Here is a 19,102-nt window from a genome sequence, read left to right as displayed (position 1 = left end):
TCTTTGGCAAGGAAAGATATCAATATTAAAAAAAAAAAAACAGAGGGAAAATGAGGGAAAATTTAATTTGCCTACAGGACAATTTCTTGGACATTAGACTCTTTATCTGCCGCATTAAAATTATAATGAAAGTCACAAAGGAGATAAAACAACCATCGAGGGCCTGCTCAAATTAGTTCTAAAATATATTACCTCAGACGCAAATTAGCAAGGGCCAAGTCAAGTCCATATCATGGTAGACCCAGTCCTGATCTTAGGATAAGCAAGTAACGGCACCAGATCATATAACTATAGGATCTACAAGTAATAGCTCCAAAAGCAACCCTTACACAATATTCAATCAATAATGAATTTGGCACCATGGGCCACTTTGGAATAATTAGTGCAAGAGGAATGCCAAAAAATGGCTTAGATTGATGTGTATTAACAAATCAAAGATTTTGAAACATTTATTTGTTATTGGGATATATCCTAGATATGTTGGATGCGCTAAGGGTAGTTTGGACCATGGGATCACTTCAATGGCACCCATACACCCCTATACCTGTCATTTTGACCGTTGGATGTGATTTTCATCCAAAATCAACCATTGGATCTCAAAATATGCAAGCAAATGTAGTTTGGACCATTGGATCGATTTAATGGCACACAAATATCAAGGAAATGTGCCACACTGAATCACATAGATGCCTATTTCTTGAAATGCCCTTCCAAACAACAAAGTATGTGTTTGGTTCTGTTGGCGTTTATTGAAAAAATACCATCACATCAGCGTCACATAGGCGCTGGCATTTATAAAATATGAAGTGAAATGAAACAATTGTTTGGTTTCGCCGTTTATCAAATAAACGGTAAAAAACTAAAACACTTTGATTTTTGTACATGGGGCATTTGGGGAAATGCCAAATTCTTGTTTCCCCAATGCCCCAATCTGAGATGAAGAATAAAAAATGTTTAAAATAAAGCTCAACCAAACAACAAAAACAGGAAATGTTTAAAGTAAAAAATGTTTAAAGTGAAAAAGTATAAATAAACGTTTAAAGTGAAAAAGCACAAATAAATGGCCACCCATAAACGAAAACGGAACCAAACACCCTCAAAATTTGAGTAAACATTTATATTTGATGAAGACAAGTGCCTTTTTAAACGTTGTTTCTTGAAACGCCCACTCCAAAATACTCCAATGGAATCAAATATATAATACTAGGGCAAATTTCTTAAACTACCCTTATGGTTTAGCTAATTTACCAAGTATACCCTTACTGTTTGAAAATTGACTAACACTACCCCTATTGTTTCTGAAAATTGACTAACTCTACCCCAATTTTACCCTCCACCTCCGACCTCCCCCTCTTTCACCGTAGATCTATGATCTCTCCCATTTGCTCTAATTCTCTTCTCAAGAAATGCTAGAATTGCAAAAGTCAAATGCTATAGGGAGTTGTAGTTACGACCTTCCCCCTCTTCCTTTTCCCTCTCATTCTCTTCTATAGAACCATCGGAATTGCCGAAATTGTAGCGGTCGGATGCTAACATTTTGCTACTGCAAGTGTTTCTCGACCATCTAAAACTCTATTCAATTATTATGCCAATGGAATAGGTGAGTACATATGCAACAAGATGTTTGTTGGGTTCTTTGCATCAAAGGACGCTTCAAGAGAAGCCCAGGGGATCTGAGCTTGTAGCTTTAGTAATAAAGGATTTGACTCTTTGCTTGACATAAACACAACAGAATTGCCAAGCTTTACACCGCATCTTCCACATTCGCAACCGTCATATTCTATGGGATCTATATTAGGAATCGTTGTTTCTTCTTTCATTGTTATAACTTTAATCTTTTCTGGATCTTATTGGTTTTGGCAAAGGAAGAGGAAAAGTGAAGAGGAGGACAACATCGAAGAATGGGAGCTTGAGTACTAGCCCCACTAGTTATCCTTCAAGAGCTTAACAAAGCAACGAATGAATTTTCAAAAGAAAATCTTCTAGGGTTCGGTGGTTTTGGAAAAGTATACAAAGGAACTCTACCCAACAACACAGAGGTTGTAGTCAAATGCGTCAACTGTGAACCCAAGCAGGGATTGAGAGAGTTCAGGGCCAAGATCTCAAGCATGGGCAGGCTGCAACACAAGAACTTAGTCCACATGAGAGGGTGGTGCAGGAAAGGCAACGAGTTAATGTTGGTCTACGATTACATGCCTAATGGCAACTTTAGTAGTTGGATCGTTGACAAGCCGAACCAACTCTTGGGGTGGGAGGGATGGCAAAGGGTGCTCATCCGTGTAGCAGAGGGCTTGAGTTACCTGTATCATGGGTGGAACCAAGTGGTTCTGCATCATGACATCAAGTTTAGCAATATATTGTCTTCTCTGGAACCACCTCTCTTCTCCTGAATTGCAAAGGACGACACCCCTCTCATTCTCTTCTCTAGAACTGCTGCAACTGCGGAGGTCAACGCCCCTCTTGTTCTCTTCTTTGGAATTGTTGCAAATGCAGAGGTCGACACTCTGAATGTTCCACTGATTACGATAATTAAGAGGTTGGGGAGCTTCGATTTTGCCTTTGGCCTTCGTTCTACTGGTTACAACAGTTAAGAAGATGCGTACAAGGATTGGAGGCATCATCATTTGAACAATTCACAGGGATCATGTTGCAATGGACTAATGTCTTTGTGAAGCCTTCAAGAACAATGCCCAGTTTGGTGTTACTCTGAATTATACCAAAGCCTTGGGGCTTCTTGCCGCATATGGGGTAAACCATATATGAGTATCTTTCAAATATGAAAGAAACTCAGATCTGGTCATTATTCGTTGTTCCCGTAGTTTTGGCAAAGAAAATGAAAGGAAGAGGGGGAGATCCGAATAATCTATAGTGGAGGGTAAAATAGTCTTTTTCATATCTATGCTGACGGACCTTAATGCTTAAAAATGATTAGTTAATTATCAGAAACAAGAAACAATAGGGTAGTATTTGTCAATTTTTAAACTATAAGGGTACACTTAGGGCCTATTCATTTGCTGTGGAGTTTAATGAAAGTACAATAATTATATCTCAAAGTACAATATTTGTATTGGTTAATATTTCTTTCTTCTGATGAATTCTGAATGTAGAATATGTTTTATTTTCTACATTCATATATTTGAATTCTAAAAATGATCAAATATCCATTTTGACCTCATATATATAAGAGTTTTATTTATATTTTTAAGAATATCATTGAAAAACAAAAAATTGTATGATTGCAACAAGCAACTAATTTTATGTTAAAATTAAAAGATTAGAATTAAGATAAAATGAACATGTTATTAGTTATTTTAGCCCGTTGGATTACGGCCCTCGTAGACGTGATCTTCCATTTTGAGCTACTTCAACGGTATAAATGTCTTCGAAGTACAATATTAATATAGGTAAAGGAATGAATAGATCATCAATATCGCAAAGTTCGCAATCACATTTCCGTCTGAAAATCCTCGTTAGGTCCACTGTGGTGTGCTCCTGTTACTCTGCGTGTGCGTGTTTGAGAGAGAGAGAGAGAGAGAGATGGGGAGTTCATCGGACGATTTCTCGGTGTTGGTGTTAGCGTCAGATCTAGGCATCGACGCTCGGCCCTTCTTGACGGCATCTGATCGAGAAGAAGAAAATAATAACAGAGAGGAGGAGACCTGGCATGATTGCCCTTCTTACCCTTCCGATGAAGACTTTTCCGACCTCGATGCGTTACAGCTCTTCCGTGTTCAAGGCACCGATAAGTCTGGCAATCGTATCGTCCGCATCGTCGGAAAGTACTTTCCAGGTCTCTCTCTCTCTCTCTACACACACACACACGACAAACCTCCCATAAAGCTCGTTCTATTTCATCTGTAATTTGTATGGATGTCTGGGGATGGTGGTGGTTACAAGTTGTAGTTTAGAACCCATTTTCATTCTAAGGGTCTTCCAATAACCCTTTTTTTGGGATAAAGGTTAAATGTTTCTTTCTTTTATTTATTTGCTTCAAATTAGGCATCTGAACTCTAAACCCATCTGCTTAAATCGGGTTGAATAAACTTTCAAGGGGTCAGCTCATAAACTGGATTTTATTTTTTTAACCTCCTTGAAGTTTATTGTAGGAAATTGGCTTCTTCTCTCCCTCCCCCTCCTTTTCATGGTTAGGTACTTAGGTTTGAGCTTGTGTTTCGTTATACTTGGGGGGGGGGGGGGGGTTGGTTCCTTGTAGTTGTTTCTATTTCTTATTACTCTTTTTTCTCTTCTCTTGGTATTGCAATTTTTGGAAATTTAGCTATCCAAGTTGAAGAGGTTATCAATATATATGCAGGAAGATTTTCAAAATGAAGTTTTTGGAATATAATATTGTAGGAAATTTGTTCTTCATTTTCTAGATACTAGTTAAGGCATTTTACTATCATATTTAACAGTTTATATCTTAATTTGAAGACATATCTTGGCCATAATTTTCTGATATGTAGCCTTCCCCTTGATAAATTGCAGAGTTTCTCACTGCTTTCTTCAGATTTTTTTTTTTTGTAATGTTAAGTCCTTTCTCTAGGTTTCATGTTTCATGGAATTTAGCACTGCAGGAAATTCTTATTTGTTTTTGGTTCGAGCCCATAAGGTGAACATTAAGACTTTTCTGTTTCTGCCACTTGGTTAACTTGTAGACGATGCTTATCTGGAAAATGTTGAGAATGAATTGCTTGAATGAACAACTTTTTGGGATGATGACATGACTAAATGTACCTGGTTTTATTCATGATATGCAGCTCCAGTTGTGAGTGGAGAACGGCTGAAGAAGTACATTTTCCACAAGATCTTCACTGAATTGCCTGAAGGACCATTCTGCATTGTTTATATACATAGTGCAGTGCAAAAGGAAGATAATTACCCTGGTTTGACAATCTTGAGGTGGATTTATGAAGAACTTTCCACTGACTACAAGGAGAGGCTTCGTATTGTGTATTTCCTGCATCCAGGAATCCGTTCAAGGCTAGTCTTTGCAACTCTTGGCCGATTCTTTTTAAGTGGGGGGTGAGGACTTGATACCTGGAGGTTTTTAGATAGAAAACTTGAATTTAGATTTTTCTGATCAGCTATATACTGATAATTATTGCCATTATAGGTAACTGTAGACTTAAAAATTTTATCTGCTGCCTTTTTGTAGTTTATATTGGAAAATCAAGTATGTTAGCCGTCTCCAGTACCTTTGGGAAGATGTAAAGAAGGATGAGATTGATATTCCTGATTTTGTGCAAAATCATGATGATGTTCTTGAGCATAGGCCACTGACAGATTATGGGATAGAACCAGATCCACTCCATCTGTCTGAGGTTCCACCTGTCGGGTATTCATTTGGGAGGTATGAAGATAGGTGGGCTTCTCGAGAATATATGTCCTAATTTTATTATTTCTTGGAAATTAACAAATGTACAGAGTAAGGCTTTACAATGTTCTTGTTCCATCAACAGAGTCCATGAGTATGAAGCTATATGTTGGTCTTTTGAGATTCATGTAATGAAGTATGCACTATGCAGTATAATATACTTATCCACAGTGACATGTGGTAGGCATGCAATATGATAATGTACCTTTCTACCTTCCCCCCCTGCCAGTTTCATCATCATCATCATCTAAGCCTTGTCCCAACCATATGAGCTCGGCTACACTAATTCTGTTTAGCCATGTTGTTCTATTCAGTGCCATATCCATTATAAAATTTTGCAGGTTTCATTTAATTATTTTTATATCCTTCAATTCACTTTTATTCCTCTATTCCAATTCTAATTGGTTGAATCATATCCTCCTTGAAATTCATTTTCAGCATATAAAGTGTATTTTGAATCATCAATAAATATATTGTATGCTTTGAAAGACATGAGCTCTGTTGCCACTGAACCGTCAAAGTTGGGAGTTTCTATGTGGTTTTATTCAGTATGGGGTGATAATTTTATCCTACCATGTACTGTTATCCAACTACTCAACTATCTTTTATAATCATGAATTACAAGAGTTTATACTCAACTATCTTATATAACCATGAACTAGAACAGTTTTACAATTTCTTTGCTACATGGAATGTGGTTATCCATTATCCCTTCTCTCTCTCTCTCTGTGTTTTTATTACATAGACTTTTGAGTTAACCATATAATTCAAAGTAGCTGGATTGTGGAATTTAAAGGGTTTATTGGTTTAAGTAGGATCAATTTTTAAAGAGGGAAGAAGACCATGCAGGAGTGGAATAAGTAGAACCGTCTATGGATCGGCATCAATAGAGGGATCTCCAGAGTCATTGTGGGTTGCAACCAATGAAGGGACACGCTCCCGTTTCTGCACCTTACTGGAATAAGAACTGTCCATGGGTTGTGGTTCTTCATTGGTCATAGAGGTACCCACCAAGATGTTCAAGGCAGTTTGTTGGTTAGTGAGAGCTGCCAGCTTTTGTGAATGATCGCCCAAGTGACTCTAGAAAGGCCCTATGGAGTTGTAGCATCTATACCAAGTCGGCAGCTTGGCAGAGCACATGATTACAGCAGCAACAACAATAATGTCTCACTCTCACCAATTATCCGATTTCCACTAATGTTTCTTCCACTGTCCATCTATTGTTGCCACCGAAAATTTGTTTCATGGTGACCATGCTGAAGCAGGTGAAGACGTTGTAACCTGCAACCGAAGTCTGGGTGATCTCAAAGACTTGCAGAGGAAAAAGAAAGGAGAAATCTCATGCTTGCAAGTCACTGCTTAGCCGTTAATGGATACTGATTTAGGAGTTGTAAAAACAAATTGAAAGTCATTGTTGAGTCAGTTAATTACAGGTGATTTAGAAGGAATTTAGAGAAAGGAATTGCAAGTCAATGCTGAATTAGCTAAAGAAGAACAATGAAGGGATAAGAATGAGGGGGCGCTTACATGTCTCCATCTCTCAATTTTGTTTTTTGTTTTTACTTGAAAGAAATTGGACGTAAGCATGAGACGAATATCTCTGCAAGTAACGGGAGTGAACATAGATGCGAAAATCTGTTAATTGCCAAAACTTGAAATAAAAAGAATAATAAAACATGAAAGAAAATGACCACAGAATGAAATAACAAAGTCAAAGGTTGCATAGTGTTTTGGTCGCAGTGATGCACATGGTGAGATGTTTTGTAGATTGAGATGTATTTGCAGAGCTCCAGCTTTGACTGCACTCGGAGTTGGATCCAAAAATGGATGCCTCCTTGCTCTCTTTCACTTTCGGTAGAAGGGTGGAAAGGAAGAGAGTTGACTCTTAAAACGCTGGAAGAACATGGGATGCGACCAAGAGAATGAAATGCTAGAGTGAAGGAAAGCACTACTTAAAGAGAATGAAACGATAAAGATTGTCCTAGATTGGAAGCTCCCCATTTTTAAGATTGGAAGTTACAATTCGTTTATGTATCTAAAATATGGCAATTTCCCAGTTTTTGGCAACTTCCCTCAATTACGATACTAATTTTTTGGCACCTTTTCTGTGATATTATAATGTGATTTATAGAGAGATGACATAATCCAATAGGAGAGGGAAAACGTTAATGAGGTGGCAAGTTGAGAGTCTAAAGAATGGTATTTTGAGGAGAGCGAGTGAATGAGGGAGAAGCCAGGAACTCAGAATTGGGGTAATTAAGCAAGGAGAGGCTATCAACTGCCACTTTTGACAGTGGATAAGAATCCTCTTTTAACATACCAGATAGGTTGTTTATGACTGTTGCGGTTAGCCGCAAAGAGAGAATGGTCAAGTTTGAGCCCGATATATAGGTTATTGATAATTGTAGGGAGGTGCCTAACTAAGGTTGAATTGAACTATAGGAGCTAGGGGTGGCCATGTCTAAGCTTCTCACGAGATATTTGAGCTTGGCTTGGCTTGGTTTAGACCAAGCTTCGAGTCGAGTTTGAGCCCAATATATAGGTTTGTTTGCTAATCGAATCGAGCTCGAGCCCAATTAAGCTCGGTTAGTGAGGCTCATGAGCCTAATTGAGCATAACTTTTATTTTGTATACATAATATTTTTATTTTTTATGTATAATAGTAAATAATTTTTATAAATCTTAATTTTTTGTATGTAAAATAAAAAAAAATTATGTGATTTTTATTTTTTAGAAAAAGCTTAGATACAATTGAGCTCGAACCTAACAGAGCTTGAACTTGTGAGCTTTTGAATCGAGCTGAGCTTGAGCTCAAATCTCTAACTCGAATCGAGCTCGAGCCTAACACTATTTCTATGAGTCGAGCTTGAATAGCCAAATATTTGGCTCGACTTAGCTCGAATCCACCCCTAGGCCCTAGTAAGAGCTAGAAAGGAGTGACATAAACACGATCAAGTTGTTCACTAACCAAACCTGAGGATCTCTGATTAGATCAAGTAAAATGAGGACCTTGGGAACATTATGTTGTGAACTGAAGGTAGTTATTTGGGCTCAAAGCTCATCATGATTTGTGTGGGATGAGTGGCCATAGATTTCATAATGTGAAGAGCCTTTTTTTTTTTTTGCAATAGAAAGCCAGCATTGCTGGCAAATTTATTTATATGATGAAGGGGAGATTGTCAACCTATTACATATTTAGCTAATATTAATATTATATATACAAGACTAGTAAGCAAAAAGATGGGCTATGGTGTTCCGCTCACGTCTAACATGTTCTATCTGAACCTCCTCAAAGGATCTTTGTAAAGTGTATATATAGTCTAAAAGCATTGTTTTGACCCAGTTGCCACTACATTCTTTACTTTGGATTTTTGTCACCGCTTGTGCTGCATTAGAAAATATAAAGACTTTTTTGAATCCTTTCTTTTTCGTTGCTTCCTTTGATTATGGCACGGAGCTCAACATCTTGGCATCTAGCTGCTTGACATGGATTTCCTTCTATAGATATTAGATGGTTCTCCTTAGACACTATAGCATAAGCTGCACTGGCATGCAAGCATGAGGGTTTAAATGAGCCATGAGTGGAAGAGCTTTCAAGGTTTTCTTTGTATAGCAATTTTAATTTTTCTAGCACCTGTATAGGAGATGAGAATGTATTTCGAAATTTCCTTGAGTTTCGCTTGTCCCATATAAGCCTCAAAGTAACGCAGAGTTTAGCAAAGTAGTGATCGAGTTCCTTCTTACTCATAGTTAGTTTGAGCCTGTTCCACCAAGAATGAATGATGAGGTGAAGATGTTCTTGTTGAATGTTTTCTGGATTGATACCTAGTTGAGTACCACACCAGATAGCCCTAGAAAACAGGTAGTGGAAGAAGATATGGTGAAATGATTCCTGATGAGAATTGCAAAGATAACATTTATCCTCCATTTTCCTTGTGAGAAATTTGCTCTGGATAGGAGTTCCATTCCATAAAGCCTTCCATATAAAGAGTTGATACATGTATGGTATCTTTAATTTACATAGAATAGACCATTTAAAAAAGGAATCCGATGAGGAAGGCCTATTAGAAAGGAATTCCTTATAAATGGATTTGATCGAAAAAACTCCCCTTTGAGTTCTGGACCAGACAAGCTTATCCCTTGGATTCTCACTTAGGAGTCTTACTTTTTTAACTTGTTTTAAAGATGCAGGAGAAAAGAACTATCCAAGTAGAGACAAATTCCAGCTGCTATCATTATTTAAGAAACAAGAGATCTTCATATCTTTTAATTGTGGCGGATCTTGAAGATCCCATGGAAAAATTGGAAACCAAGGATCTTGAAAAGCCTTTACCTTTTCACCATCATGAAGGACCTAACAAATATTGCTTTTAATGGATGATAGCAGTTTGAAAGCTTCCCTCCAACAAATATTGGGGTAGTATTTAGCTTTGATAAAAGCTTGCCTAGAGAGAATTTTCATCACTTATGTGCCTCCAAATTTGTTTTGAGAACATTGCCTTGTTCATTTCTAGGCCTGGTCTGAGCCCAGTTCCTCCTTTTGTTTTGGCTGACAAGTTTCTCCCATGAAATTGAATGAAAATTATAGCCATCTTAAGAGCCTGTCCACCAAAAAATCCTGCATAATTTATCATAGTGTTAAAAGAACTTTGGCAAGATAGTTGTGCTCATAGTGTAGATAGGAACAACTTGAGCTATTGATTGTATTAATGCATTCCTTCCTGACTATGAGAGAAATTTTGCTTACCAAGACTCTAATTGAAGTTTTAGCTTATGAAGTAAGTCTTGTTGTTGCTCCTTTTCTGCATTATTTCCCCCCATCTTGATGCCAAGGTATTTCATGTAGGTCTTGACATTTGTAATATCTAGAATTGAAGATAAGATTCTTCTATGCCTCTTAGGTATATTGTTACTAAAAAGTATACTTGATTTGGAGAGATTGGTTTGTTGGCCTGATAATATTTCAAATCTATTTAGTATGGCTTTAAGATTTTGGAGATGCTGAGGAGTGACTTCACAAAATAGTAAATAATCATTTGCGAAGAGCAAATAACTAATACAAACATTTGAGCACTTTAGTTTGTAGCTAGAGATGAGACGTGAAGCTTCTGCATCCTGTAGTGAAGTGAGTACCTACATGCCTATGATAAAGAGGTAGGGGGATATTGGGCCCCCTTGCATAATGTCTCTTTTTAATTTGAAGCAGCTTCCTACTGAACCTCTTAATTTGACAGCATATGAAGGTGTTGAAATACATTGTTCAACAAGATTATACCATTTGGAAGGAAATTTCTTAGCTCAGAGCATCTTTGTAATGAAAGACCACCCCATCCTATCACAAGCCTTTGACATATCTATTTGTAAAGCAATCATTGAATGTAGGATCTCCTTGGCAAGCAGAATGTTATTTGAAATTTGTCTTTCTTTTAGAAAACCAGCTTGGTTTGGAGTAATGATGTCTTGGAGAAGTGGTTTTATCCTGTTAACCATTCACTTTGTGACAATTTTGTATAACACTTTGCAGAGACTGATTGGATGGAGCTGCGTTAGCTCCACAGGAGATTTGACTTTTGGTATGAAGACTAGATTGGTATTGTTTATTTCTTTTAGTATATGTTCATTGTTATAGAAATATAGAGCCATTTGGTAAATCTCCTATTCAAGGAAAGACCAAAACTTTTGATAAAAAAACCAAAATATCCATCAGGCCCTAGAATCTCATGTGGGTCCATTTGAGATAATGCTTCTTTGACTTCATCACATGTAGGAGGCCTCGTGAGAGTGAGAATTTGAACGTCTATCAAAGTCGGGAGTGAGATGTTATTCAACCCTTCCTTGATAAATAACTCATCTACATTACCCACTTTTTGAGCTTCCCTTTCAAAAGCCTCCATGATATCCTGGCTTTCAGTCAGCCAAGAGTTGTTTGGTGCTCTAAGGCACATTATCTCCTAATGTCTTCTTTTGTGTTTCACCATTTGATGAAAAAACATCGTATTACGGCCACCATCTTTGAACTATAGTTCCCTAGATTTAAGTCTCCAAAATTGTTCTTCTTTCTTAAGCCAGTCCATCATATTGTGATTGAAGATGTAGCAATTCCTTCTTTTCTCTAGGAGACTTTAAGGATTGTTATAAGGCTTGAATAACATTCTGGATTGAATGAAGTTGAACTTCAATTCTTCCAAAGACTTTCATATTCCATTCCTTCAACCTTGATTTGCAAAGTTTAAGCTTTTGGACTATTCCATATGTAGTCGATCCTGTTAAGACTTGTTTTCATATTAATTGGATAATTCCCTTGCAATCTTCATGATCTGCCCATATGGATAAAAAGTGGAATTGGGACTTACCATGATCCACTTTCATGGAAGTATCAAGTAAAATTGGGTTGTGATCAAAGTGGATCATTGGGAGGTGCTGTATCCTGGAGTTGGGAAATAACGATAGCTAAGGATCACTTGCTAGTGCCTTGTCTAATCTTTCAAAAACCTATCCTACCCCATTTGGCCATTGGTCCATGTATATGGGGGCCAATGAATCCCAGATCTTGAAGAGCAAATCTTTCTAGAACCCCTTGCATTATTGATGATAATTGAGGAGTAGAATTCCTTCTTGAGTGATAGTCTGTTTGAATACATATATCGTTCATGTCACCAATTAAAATCCAAGGGCTGTTCTCAAGCTTAATGTACTGAAGAAGGGTTTCCCATATTTTTCTTCTATGTTCACGTTGTGGATGACCAAGAAAAAAACAAGAAACCAAGATGACACTAGGAGTAGATCCTCAACTCTTAATTTGATAATATGGGAGTTTTGGAAGAGTATTGAGAGAGATATATTTTGACCCCAAAAGCAAAGAAGACCACCTGAATTGCCGACAGCCTCTACCAAACATGAGAGGGAACTTCTTATAGAATTTCAATGCATTTTCCTTTGACATCCGAGTTTAAGATATAAACATGAAGTCTGGTTTATGTCTGTGATAAAGAAATTTTAAATGTCTCTGCATTTGAGGGTTGTTTAAACCTCTCGCATTCCATAAAAGTATTTTCATATTGGTAGTATCTCCAAGATGATAGATACTGAAATATAAGTGCAAACCATACAGATGTATATTTTTATGGAGAGAATGATTACCTAAGTTAAAATAGCTGCCACTTGTATTAAGAAATGATAATTAAGAAAACCCATGATATCCGCTCAAGAAAATCGTGGGCTAGTATTTTATAGGTGGGAACAAGTGTGACTGCCATGTATTGTGATGGAGCTGTGATCACCACCTGTTATGAGAGATTCTTGCATGTTGGAGACGTGGAGAGTTATAGGGAATGAGGTAGGACATTGTTCATCTTCCGAGTTATTGGCCTGGTTGATTCACTTCTGCCTGTTGCCTGAAAACATGAAACCAATGATGCCTACCATCAAGGATTCCTGCAAAAACATATTGATACAGGATCAAGGTGAGATGGGGACTAACCTTGACATAGAAAAAACAGGCTTGAAACTGAGAGAGATGAATACAATCTTAAGGCCAAAGAACTTGACTACAAGCTTGGTGCCGATGAATTACTACAGGTTTGAGGCTGAAGAGCTTGACTTCAGGCTTGATGCCGATGTGGAGTCAAACTTTGAACATGCACGAGATAGGCTTGATGCCGATGTTGAATCTGAAGAAAAGAGCTTTAAAATCCTTTATTTTTATTCAGAATTGAAGAGACTCCGCTCGGCTTGTCACTCACTCGCTCCTCCATTGATGACTCTGCTGGATTGTTACGGTTTGACACAGGCTTAGCCTTGCCTATGCTTGGTAGGCTTACGTTAGGGACATCACCGTCATTTTTGCTTGTAAGATTTTTTGGGAGAATTGATGTTATCTTCAGGCAGACCACCAAAAGCTTAACGTACTCTTTGAGGAGGGGTGGTCGACCTCCTTGGGTGCCTAACCTTGGCACTCCTAGACCTTCATCCCATGCGGGGCGGCCCTGGTTAACGGCTAGCATGGCTACCAGGGTTCCTCATGGGCACACACATGCTCATGGGGACAGTGTTGGACCGGCATTGCGCTATCGACACTCAAGGGAGGCTTGGCATGCAGGCCTGGCTCAAGCATGACCCTTCACCTCGCCAGCCCCCTTGCCCAAGCTGATTGAGCTATCCAGTTGCCCCTAGCGCACGGGTGTGTTCCGGCCCAAGTGGTTGCCTATCATCATGGCACAGGTTCCTATCATCATTGGCATACAGGAGACCCTTCACATCGGTGCCAAGTCACCTCCTCGGCGCACAGTCGCCTTGCATTATGGTTGTCCCCCTTTAGCACGTAAGTGGCGCCTCCCATGGACCGGTCTGAGCCAGCCGAGTGCCCTGGCCATTGGACTTGAGGTCATGATCCAGTGATACTGACTTTGGTGGAGCCATCCCATCGGGCAACTCATAGCCTCTAAGCGCATTAAGGCTTGTCCTGGCTTACCTTGGCCTGGACGCCGCACGGGTTTCTTCTGCTGTAGAACTACCCCCGTGACAGTTGGTATCAGAGCTATGAGGTCATGATCCAATGCTACTGACTTTGGTGGAGCCATCCCATCGGGCAACTCATAGCCTCTAAGCGCATTAAGGCTTGTCCTGGCTTACCTTGGCCTGGACGCCGCACGGGTTTCTTCCGCTGTAGAACTACCCCCGTGACAGTTGGTATCAAAGCTAATTGGCCAATTGCTGCCACAGTTGGTTTTCAGTAGATTAACCTAGAGCTAGTTGAAGCGGTCATCACGACAAGCAGCAACATTGTGGGGTGCGGTCCTTAGGCACTTCCACCCAGGATCGAGCAGATTTCAGATCAGGCCTGGCAAGAGGCCATTTCATTGTTCATGTTCCCATTCCAATGACCCTAAAATAGCTTCCCTTGCGGGGGCAGACACATTGGTTGTTGTCCTCATGCGGGGGTAGACACATGAGCCTTGTTAGGAATGTGGGTACACTAGCCGTTGGAGCATGGCGACCCTACACCAGCAAAGTATTAGGTGGACATGCTCAGTTTTCAGGTGGATCACTTGTAGCAGCAGAAGCACATCACAAGGCGAGTGCATGTTCGGCAACTCATGGGTAAAAGTTGCCACACTCGCACAGAAAGCGGTCAGGTCTCCTTGAGGCAGTAGTAGTGGGGTCCCCTCGGAGTGAAGATGTAGCCCGAGTCGACGAGGCGAAGAGTAGTTTCGAGGGCCAAGAGAGCATAAGCCATGGCTAGGTTTGAGTAACCCGAATTGGTGAGGTGAAGTCTACAGGCCAGCATGGTGAAAGGGTACTCAGGTCATCGCCAACATGAGGAGTAGACCTATCAGCGTGTTCGGTAGCATCACTGAAAAGCTACCAAGAAGACGGTTGAGCCTTGAGGTAAGATGATACATGGGGCGGACCTCTGCGAAGTACCACACACATTTCTTCGAGGGCCCTTCTTTAACAGTTCAACGGCATAGCCATTGCGCGGTTTGAGTAACCTCAACACTGGGAGGTGAAGTCCAAACAGGCCGACATGGTGAAATGGTTCTGTCCCCATAAATGGACACCGACATAGGCGAGACTTGGGCTAGCTAGACGAGCCCTAGAACTGGCAAGGAAGTGGATGGTGCGGGACACATACACGCATTCACGAGAAGACCATTGTCGAGGACGACAATGGATTGAGTGGGGGAGCCTGTTATGGTCTGGCACAGGCTTAGCCTTGCCTACACTTGGCAGGCTTACGTTAGGGACATCACTGTCATTTTCGCCTGTAAGATTTTTGGGAGAATTGATGTTATCTTCAGGCATACCACCAAAAGCTTAACGTACTCTTTGAGGAGGGGTGGTCGACCTCCTTGGGTGCCTAACCTTGGCACTCCTAGACCTTCATCCCTTGCGAGGTGGCCCTGGTTAACGGCTAGCATGGCTACCAGGGTTCCTTATGGGCGCACACATGCTTATGGGGACAGTGTTGGACCGACACTGCGCTACCAACACTCAAGGGAGGCTTGGCATGCAGGCCTGGCTCAAGCATGACCCTTCACCTCACCAGCCCCTTGCCCAAGCTGATTGAGCTATCCCGTTGCCCCTAGCGCAAGGGTGTGTTCCGGCCCAAGCAGTTGCTTATCATCATGGCACACAGGTGCCTGTCATCATCGGCATACAGGAGACCCTTAACATTGGTGCTAAGTCACCTCCTCGGCGCACAGTCGCCTTGCATTATGGTTGTCCCCCTTTAGCACGTAAGCGGCGCCTCCTATGGACCGGTTTGAGCCAACCGAGTGCCCTAGCCATTGGACTTGAGGTCATGATCCAGTGATACTGACTTTGGTGGAGCCATCCCATCAGGTAATTCCTAGCCTCTAAGCGCATTAAGGCTTGTCCTGACCTACCTTGGCTTGGACGCTGCACGGGTTTCTTCCGTTGTAGAAGTACCCCCGTGACAAGATGGCTTGGATCTAGGTACATTGGATCGCTATGGTGAGTCTTGAGACTTGAGAGAACTATCGAGTTCCAATTTAGCTTCTCCCCGGCGACTCGGGTCATTGGTTATCATCGCCGTGTGCAACTGACGCAAAAGATGCAATTGGTGACGAGCACCGAGCGGTCGTTGCCAAAATACCAATTCAAGCTGATGTTCTTGGTTACTACGATGAGCGCATATTTGATACGCCTACTTCAATTCAAGAGCTTAGTGGCCATGTCAACAAACATGGCACCTGAGCTACAACCCATGACAGAGTTCTACCGCTAGCGACAGGCCAAATTGGCTATGTGAAGTGCAATTGAATTTAAAGATTTCATAATAATATTGATTGAGAGTACCATCCAATCAAAGACACTCATGAAGTTGTAAGGTGATTTCTTCTCTAGTCAACAAAGTATAGTCAAGAATTCTAGGTATGGGTTTATAAACAAAGAAGAGGTTATAAACAAAATATAGTCAATCCGTCTTTACCTTTTTTATCCTTTTTGTGTTTATGATACTTTAAATGAGGTAACGTGAATTAATATTAAGCCCTCGTTCGCTTTTTTTGGTAAATTACTTATCCATCGGTAAATGCACTCACCCGTAAGTGTTTCATGGTAAACAGTTATCTACGTAAGTGCATTTACTTATATTCTTTTATTTTTCATGTAAATAAGGCAACGACCATTTTAGCTATAAAAATCCTTTATTAAAATGGACATTTTTGTCTCACTCAAATGTTGATAACTTTTTTTCAAGATGGGAAAGTTATTTACCCACCTAGGAAGAGGGGTGTCAATTGGACTGGATTTGGTCCAATTCGATTCAGTCCAATGTGAGTCCATTATAAATGGACCAGGTCCAATCCAGTCCAATGAATATTTTGGACCATTTTGGATTGGTCGTCTGGTCCAATTCAATGTCTGGACCATCTAATCTGTTCAAATTCATTTTGATTTAGATTGGTTTCAACCCAAACTTGGTCCATTGACACCTATATTCTTATCTTATATCAATGGACCAGATATTGGCTTAATCCAACCCAATTCAATATAAATTTATTACAAATGGACCAGGTCCAATCCAATCTAATATATTTTGGACCGGATTGGTCCAATCCAATATGTCTTGTTGGTCCGTCCAATTTGTCCAAATTGATTTTGGATTGGACAGGGTCCAATCCAAAACTGGTCAATTGACAACCTTACCTAGGAGATGGGCATCATTTGCCCCGACAAGTGATACCCAGGAAAATAAATTTTCTCTAGTCCCCACATAAATCTGAAAAAAAAAGAACATTGATTTTTTGGTCAATGGGAACTAAAATCCTATTGACCCTTTTTATTTGTATTTATGTCCATGGTTTTATGAGCCCATGTAAGGCTGTAATTAATCACACCTAGACCTCTTCATGGGCTGGGCTTGGCCAGGCTTTTGCTCTTCACTAACAAAAATTTTTTAGGCCTGACTCTGAAGAACAAGTTCACTGGTGGCGCCGGTGCCTAAGTTCACCTCTGAGAGTGAGAATGTCGCCTGAGTTCATCGGTTCCTAAGAGTTTGAGAGTGAGAATGAAAATTGAGAAAGTGAGAAGATAGAAGATGAAAATGGTGTCGACCGGAGAGACGGCCTAATTTTGGTGGCGCCGATACTTGAGTTCGCATGGGTTTGCCGGTTCTAAGAGCTTGAGAGAGAGAAACTGAGAATGAGAAGAAAAATGAGAAGATAAAACACTACTGAAAAGAAGGAAATGGGAAAGGGTTAGGTGATTTAAGAATTTAGGGTTTAAACTATATAAAAGTTGGGACGGGCTGGGCTCTTTTGAGTGAAAAAAAATCGAGCCGGGCTTTTAGGCTTAGGCCTACGGGCTAAAACTCATATTCAAGCCAGTCCGAGGGCCGGGCCTGCCTGTCGGGCTACCCGGCCCATGAACAGTTCTAATCACACCACATATGTTGTTCCGAATAAGATCCATAGAAGCAAAGGGATGTAATTAATGTAATTAATGTACAACAGAAGGCTGTAATTAGTCTTTCTGTCAATTGTCAACCCAAGCCCACTAAATATGGGTATTGTGTAGGGTCAACTAATGGGTCAACCTGCTCCACTTGATGCACGGTTAAAATCAATGTTTTCAAGTTTCAACATGCTATCGAACCAACTGGTTTGACTGGTCAAATTTACCTAGATCCAAAATTAATTTTTGAATATCTGAATTCGAATCTTATTAATCATATTTAGATCAAACTTGGATTGGACATGAAAATTGAATACCATTAATAAATTCAACAAAACAATATGATATTATACATTAAATAATAAAATAAACTAAAAGGCTTGATATTATATTTCATAGATAAAATGACTTCATAATAATTTTATGAAACCTGAACTTCCAACTCTAGTAAATATACAACATCAAACTAACATTATTCATAGATAATTATTTTATGTAGATATAACTATCAATGTAAATGTTTAAATATTATAGGATCATATTGAACGGGATTGGAGTACATTCATATTTGATCCAATTATAAAGGATGAAATTTGAATCACCTCAATGTAATGATATTGGAATTCAAATTCTGAGGCAGCCCTTTCTAACTTAAAGTCATGATTTATAGCAAAAAAATTAAATCCTTCATTAATGTCCCACTACACGTAGATGCCAAAGATTATTATTAATGGTAAGAAAATGGAATGTTTTCTTTTAGATCTATATCTGGGTTCATGAATCTATGGATCCATAAGATTATTTAGGGGTGGCAATGAGTTGAGCTTTTCATGAGTTGTTTGAATTCGGCTTGGCTCGGTTTCAACCGAGTTTGAGCTCGAGCTCGAGCCTATTAGAGCTCGACTTGTGAGGCTCGCAAGCTGGCTCGAATATATATATATATATATAATTATCAATTATTATAATTCTTAATTTTTAAAATTTAAAATAAAAAATATATATATAATTTTTATTTTTATAAAACAATTTTTTTCTCAAAATCGAACTTGAGCCGAGCCAAGTTCGAGCTTATGAACTTTTGACTTGAGCCGAGCTTGAGCACAAGGTTCTAGCTCGAACTAAGGTCGAGCTCGAGCTCGAGCTCGAGCCTTGTAGAATAGTCTCAAGTCGAGCTCGAGCCTAGTACTATTCGGCTCATCTCGACTCAAATCCACCCTAGACTATTATTAATATCACATACATATGCTATTTTGCATAGAATCCATGCACACCACTCAATTCTCTAGGTTGTGTTTGGTTGCAGTACAA

General features: G+C 39.6%; 1 protein-coding gene across 4 annotated transcripts; it reads left to right on the top strand.

Annotated features, from left to right (window-relative positions):
* The first annotated feature begins 3,317 nt into the window (after positions 1-3,317).
* LOC148845122 (SEC14 cytosolic factor family protein / phosphoglyceride transfer family protein) lies at positions 3,318-6,918 on the top strand. Of its 4 annotated transcripts, none has more exons than XM_088954754.1 (4): positions 3,318-3,790; positions 4,758-5,022; positions 5,156-5,350; positions 6,190-6,918. In XM_088954754.1, exons 1-4 carry the CDS (start codon positions 3,538-3,540, stop codon positions 6,200-6,202), a joined length of 726 nt encoding a protein of 241 aa, XP_088810880.1. In that variant the 5' UTR covers positions 3,318-3,537; the 3' UTR covers positions 6,203-6,918. The 4 variants fall into 4 exon arrangements, with proteins under 4 accessions (XP_088810880.1, XP_088810879.1, XP_088810881.1 ...); XM_088954756.1 differs by having other exon boundaries at positions 3,416-3,790; positions 4,758-4,980; XM_088954753.1 differs by lacking the exon at positions 6,190-6,918 and having other exon boundaries at positions 5,156-5,566.
* The last annotated feature ends 12,184 nt before the right edge of the window (positions 6,919-19,102 follow it).

This window comes from Nelumbo lutea, chromosome 7 (assembly GCF_056320005.1).
Source record: "Nelumbo lutea isolate HS-2025 chromosome 7, American lotus-T2T, whole genome shotgun sequence".
Taxonomy (NCBI): Eukaryota; Viridiplantae; Streptophyta; class Magnoliopsida; order Proteales; family Nelumbonaceae; genus Nelumbo; species Nelumbo lutea.
The sequence above is the reverse complement of the archived record's forward strand: the minus strand, read 5'-3'. Positions and strand labels throughout refer to the sequence as shown.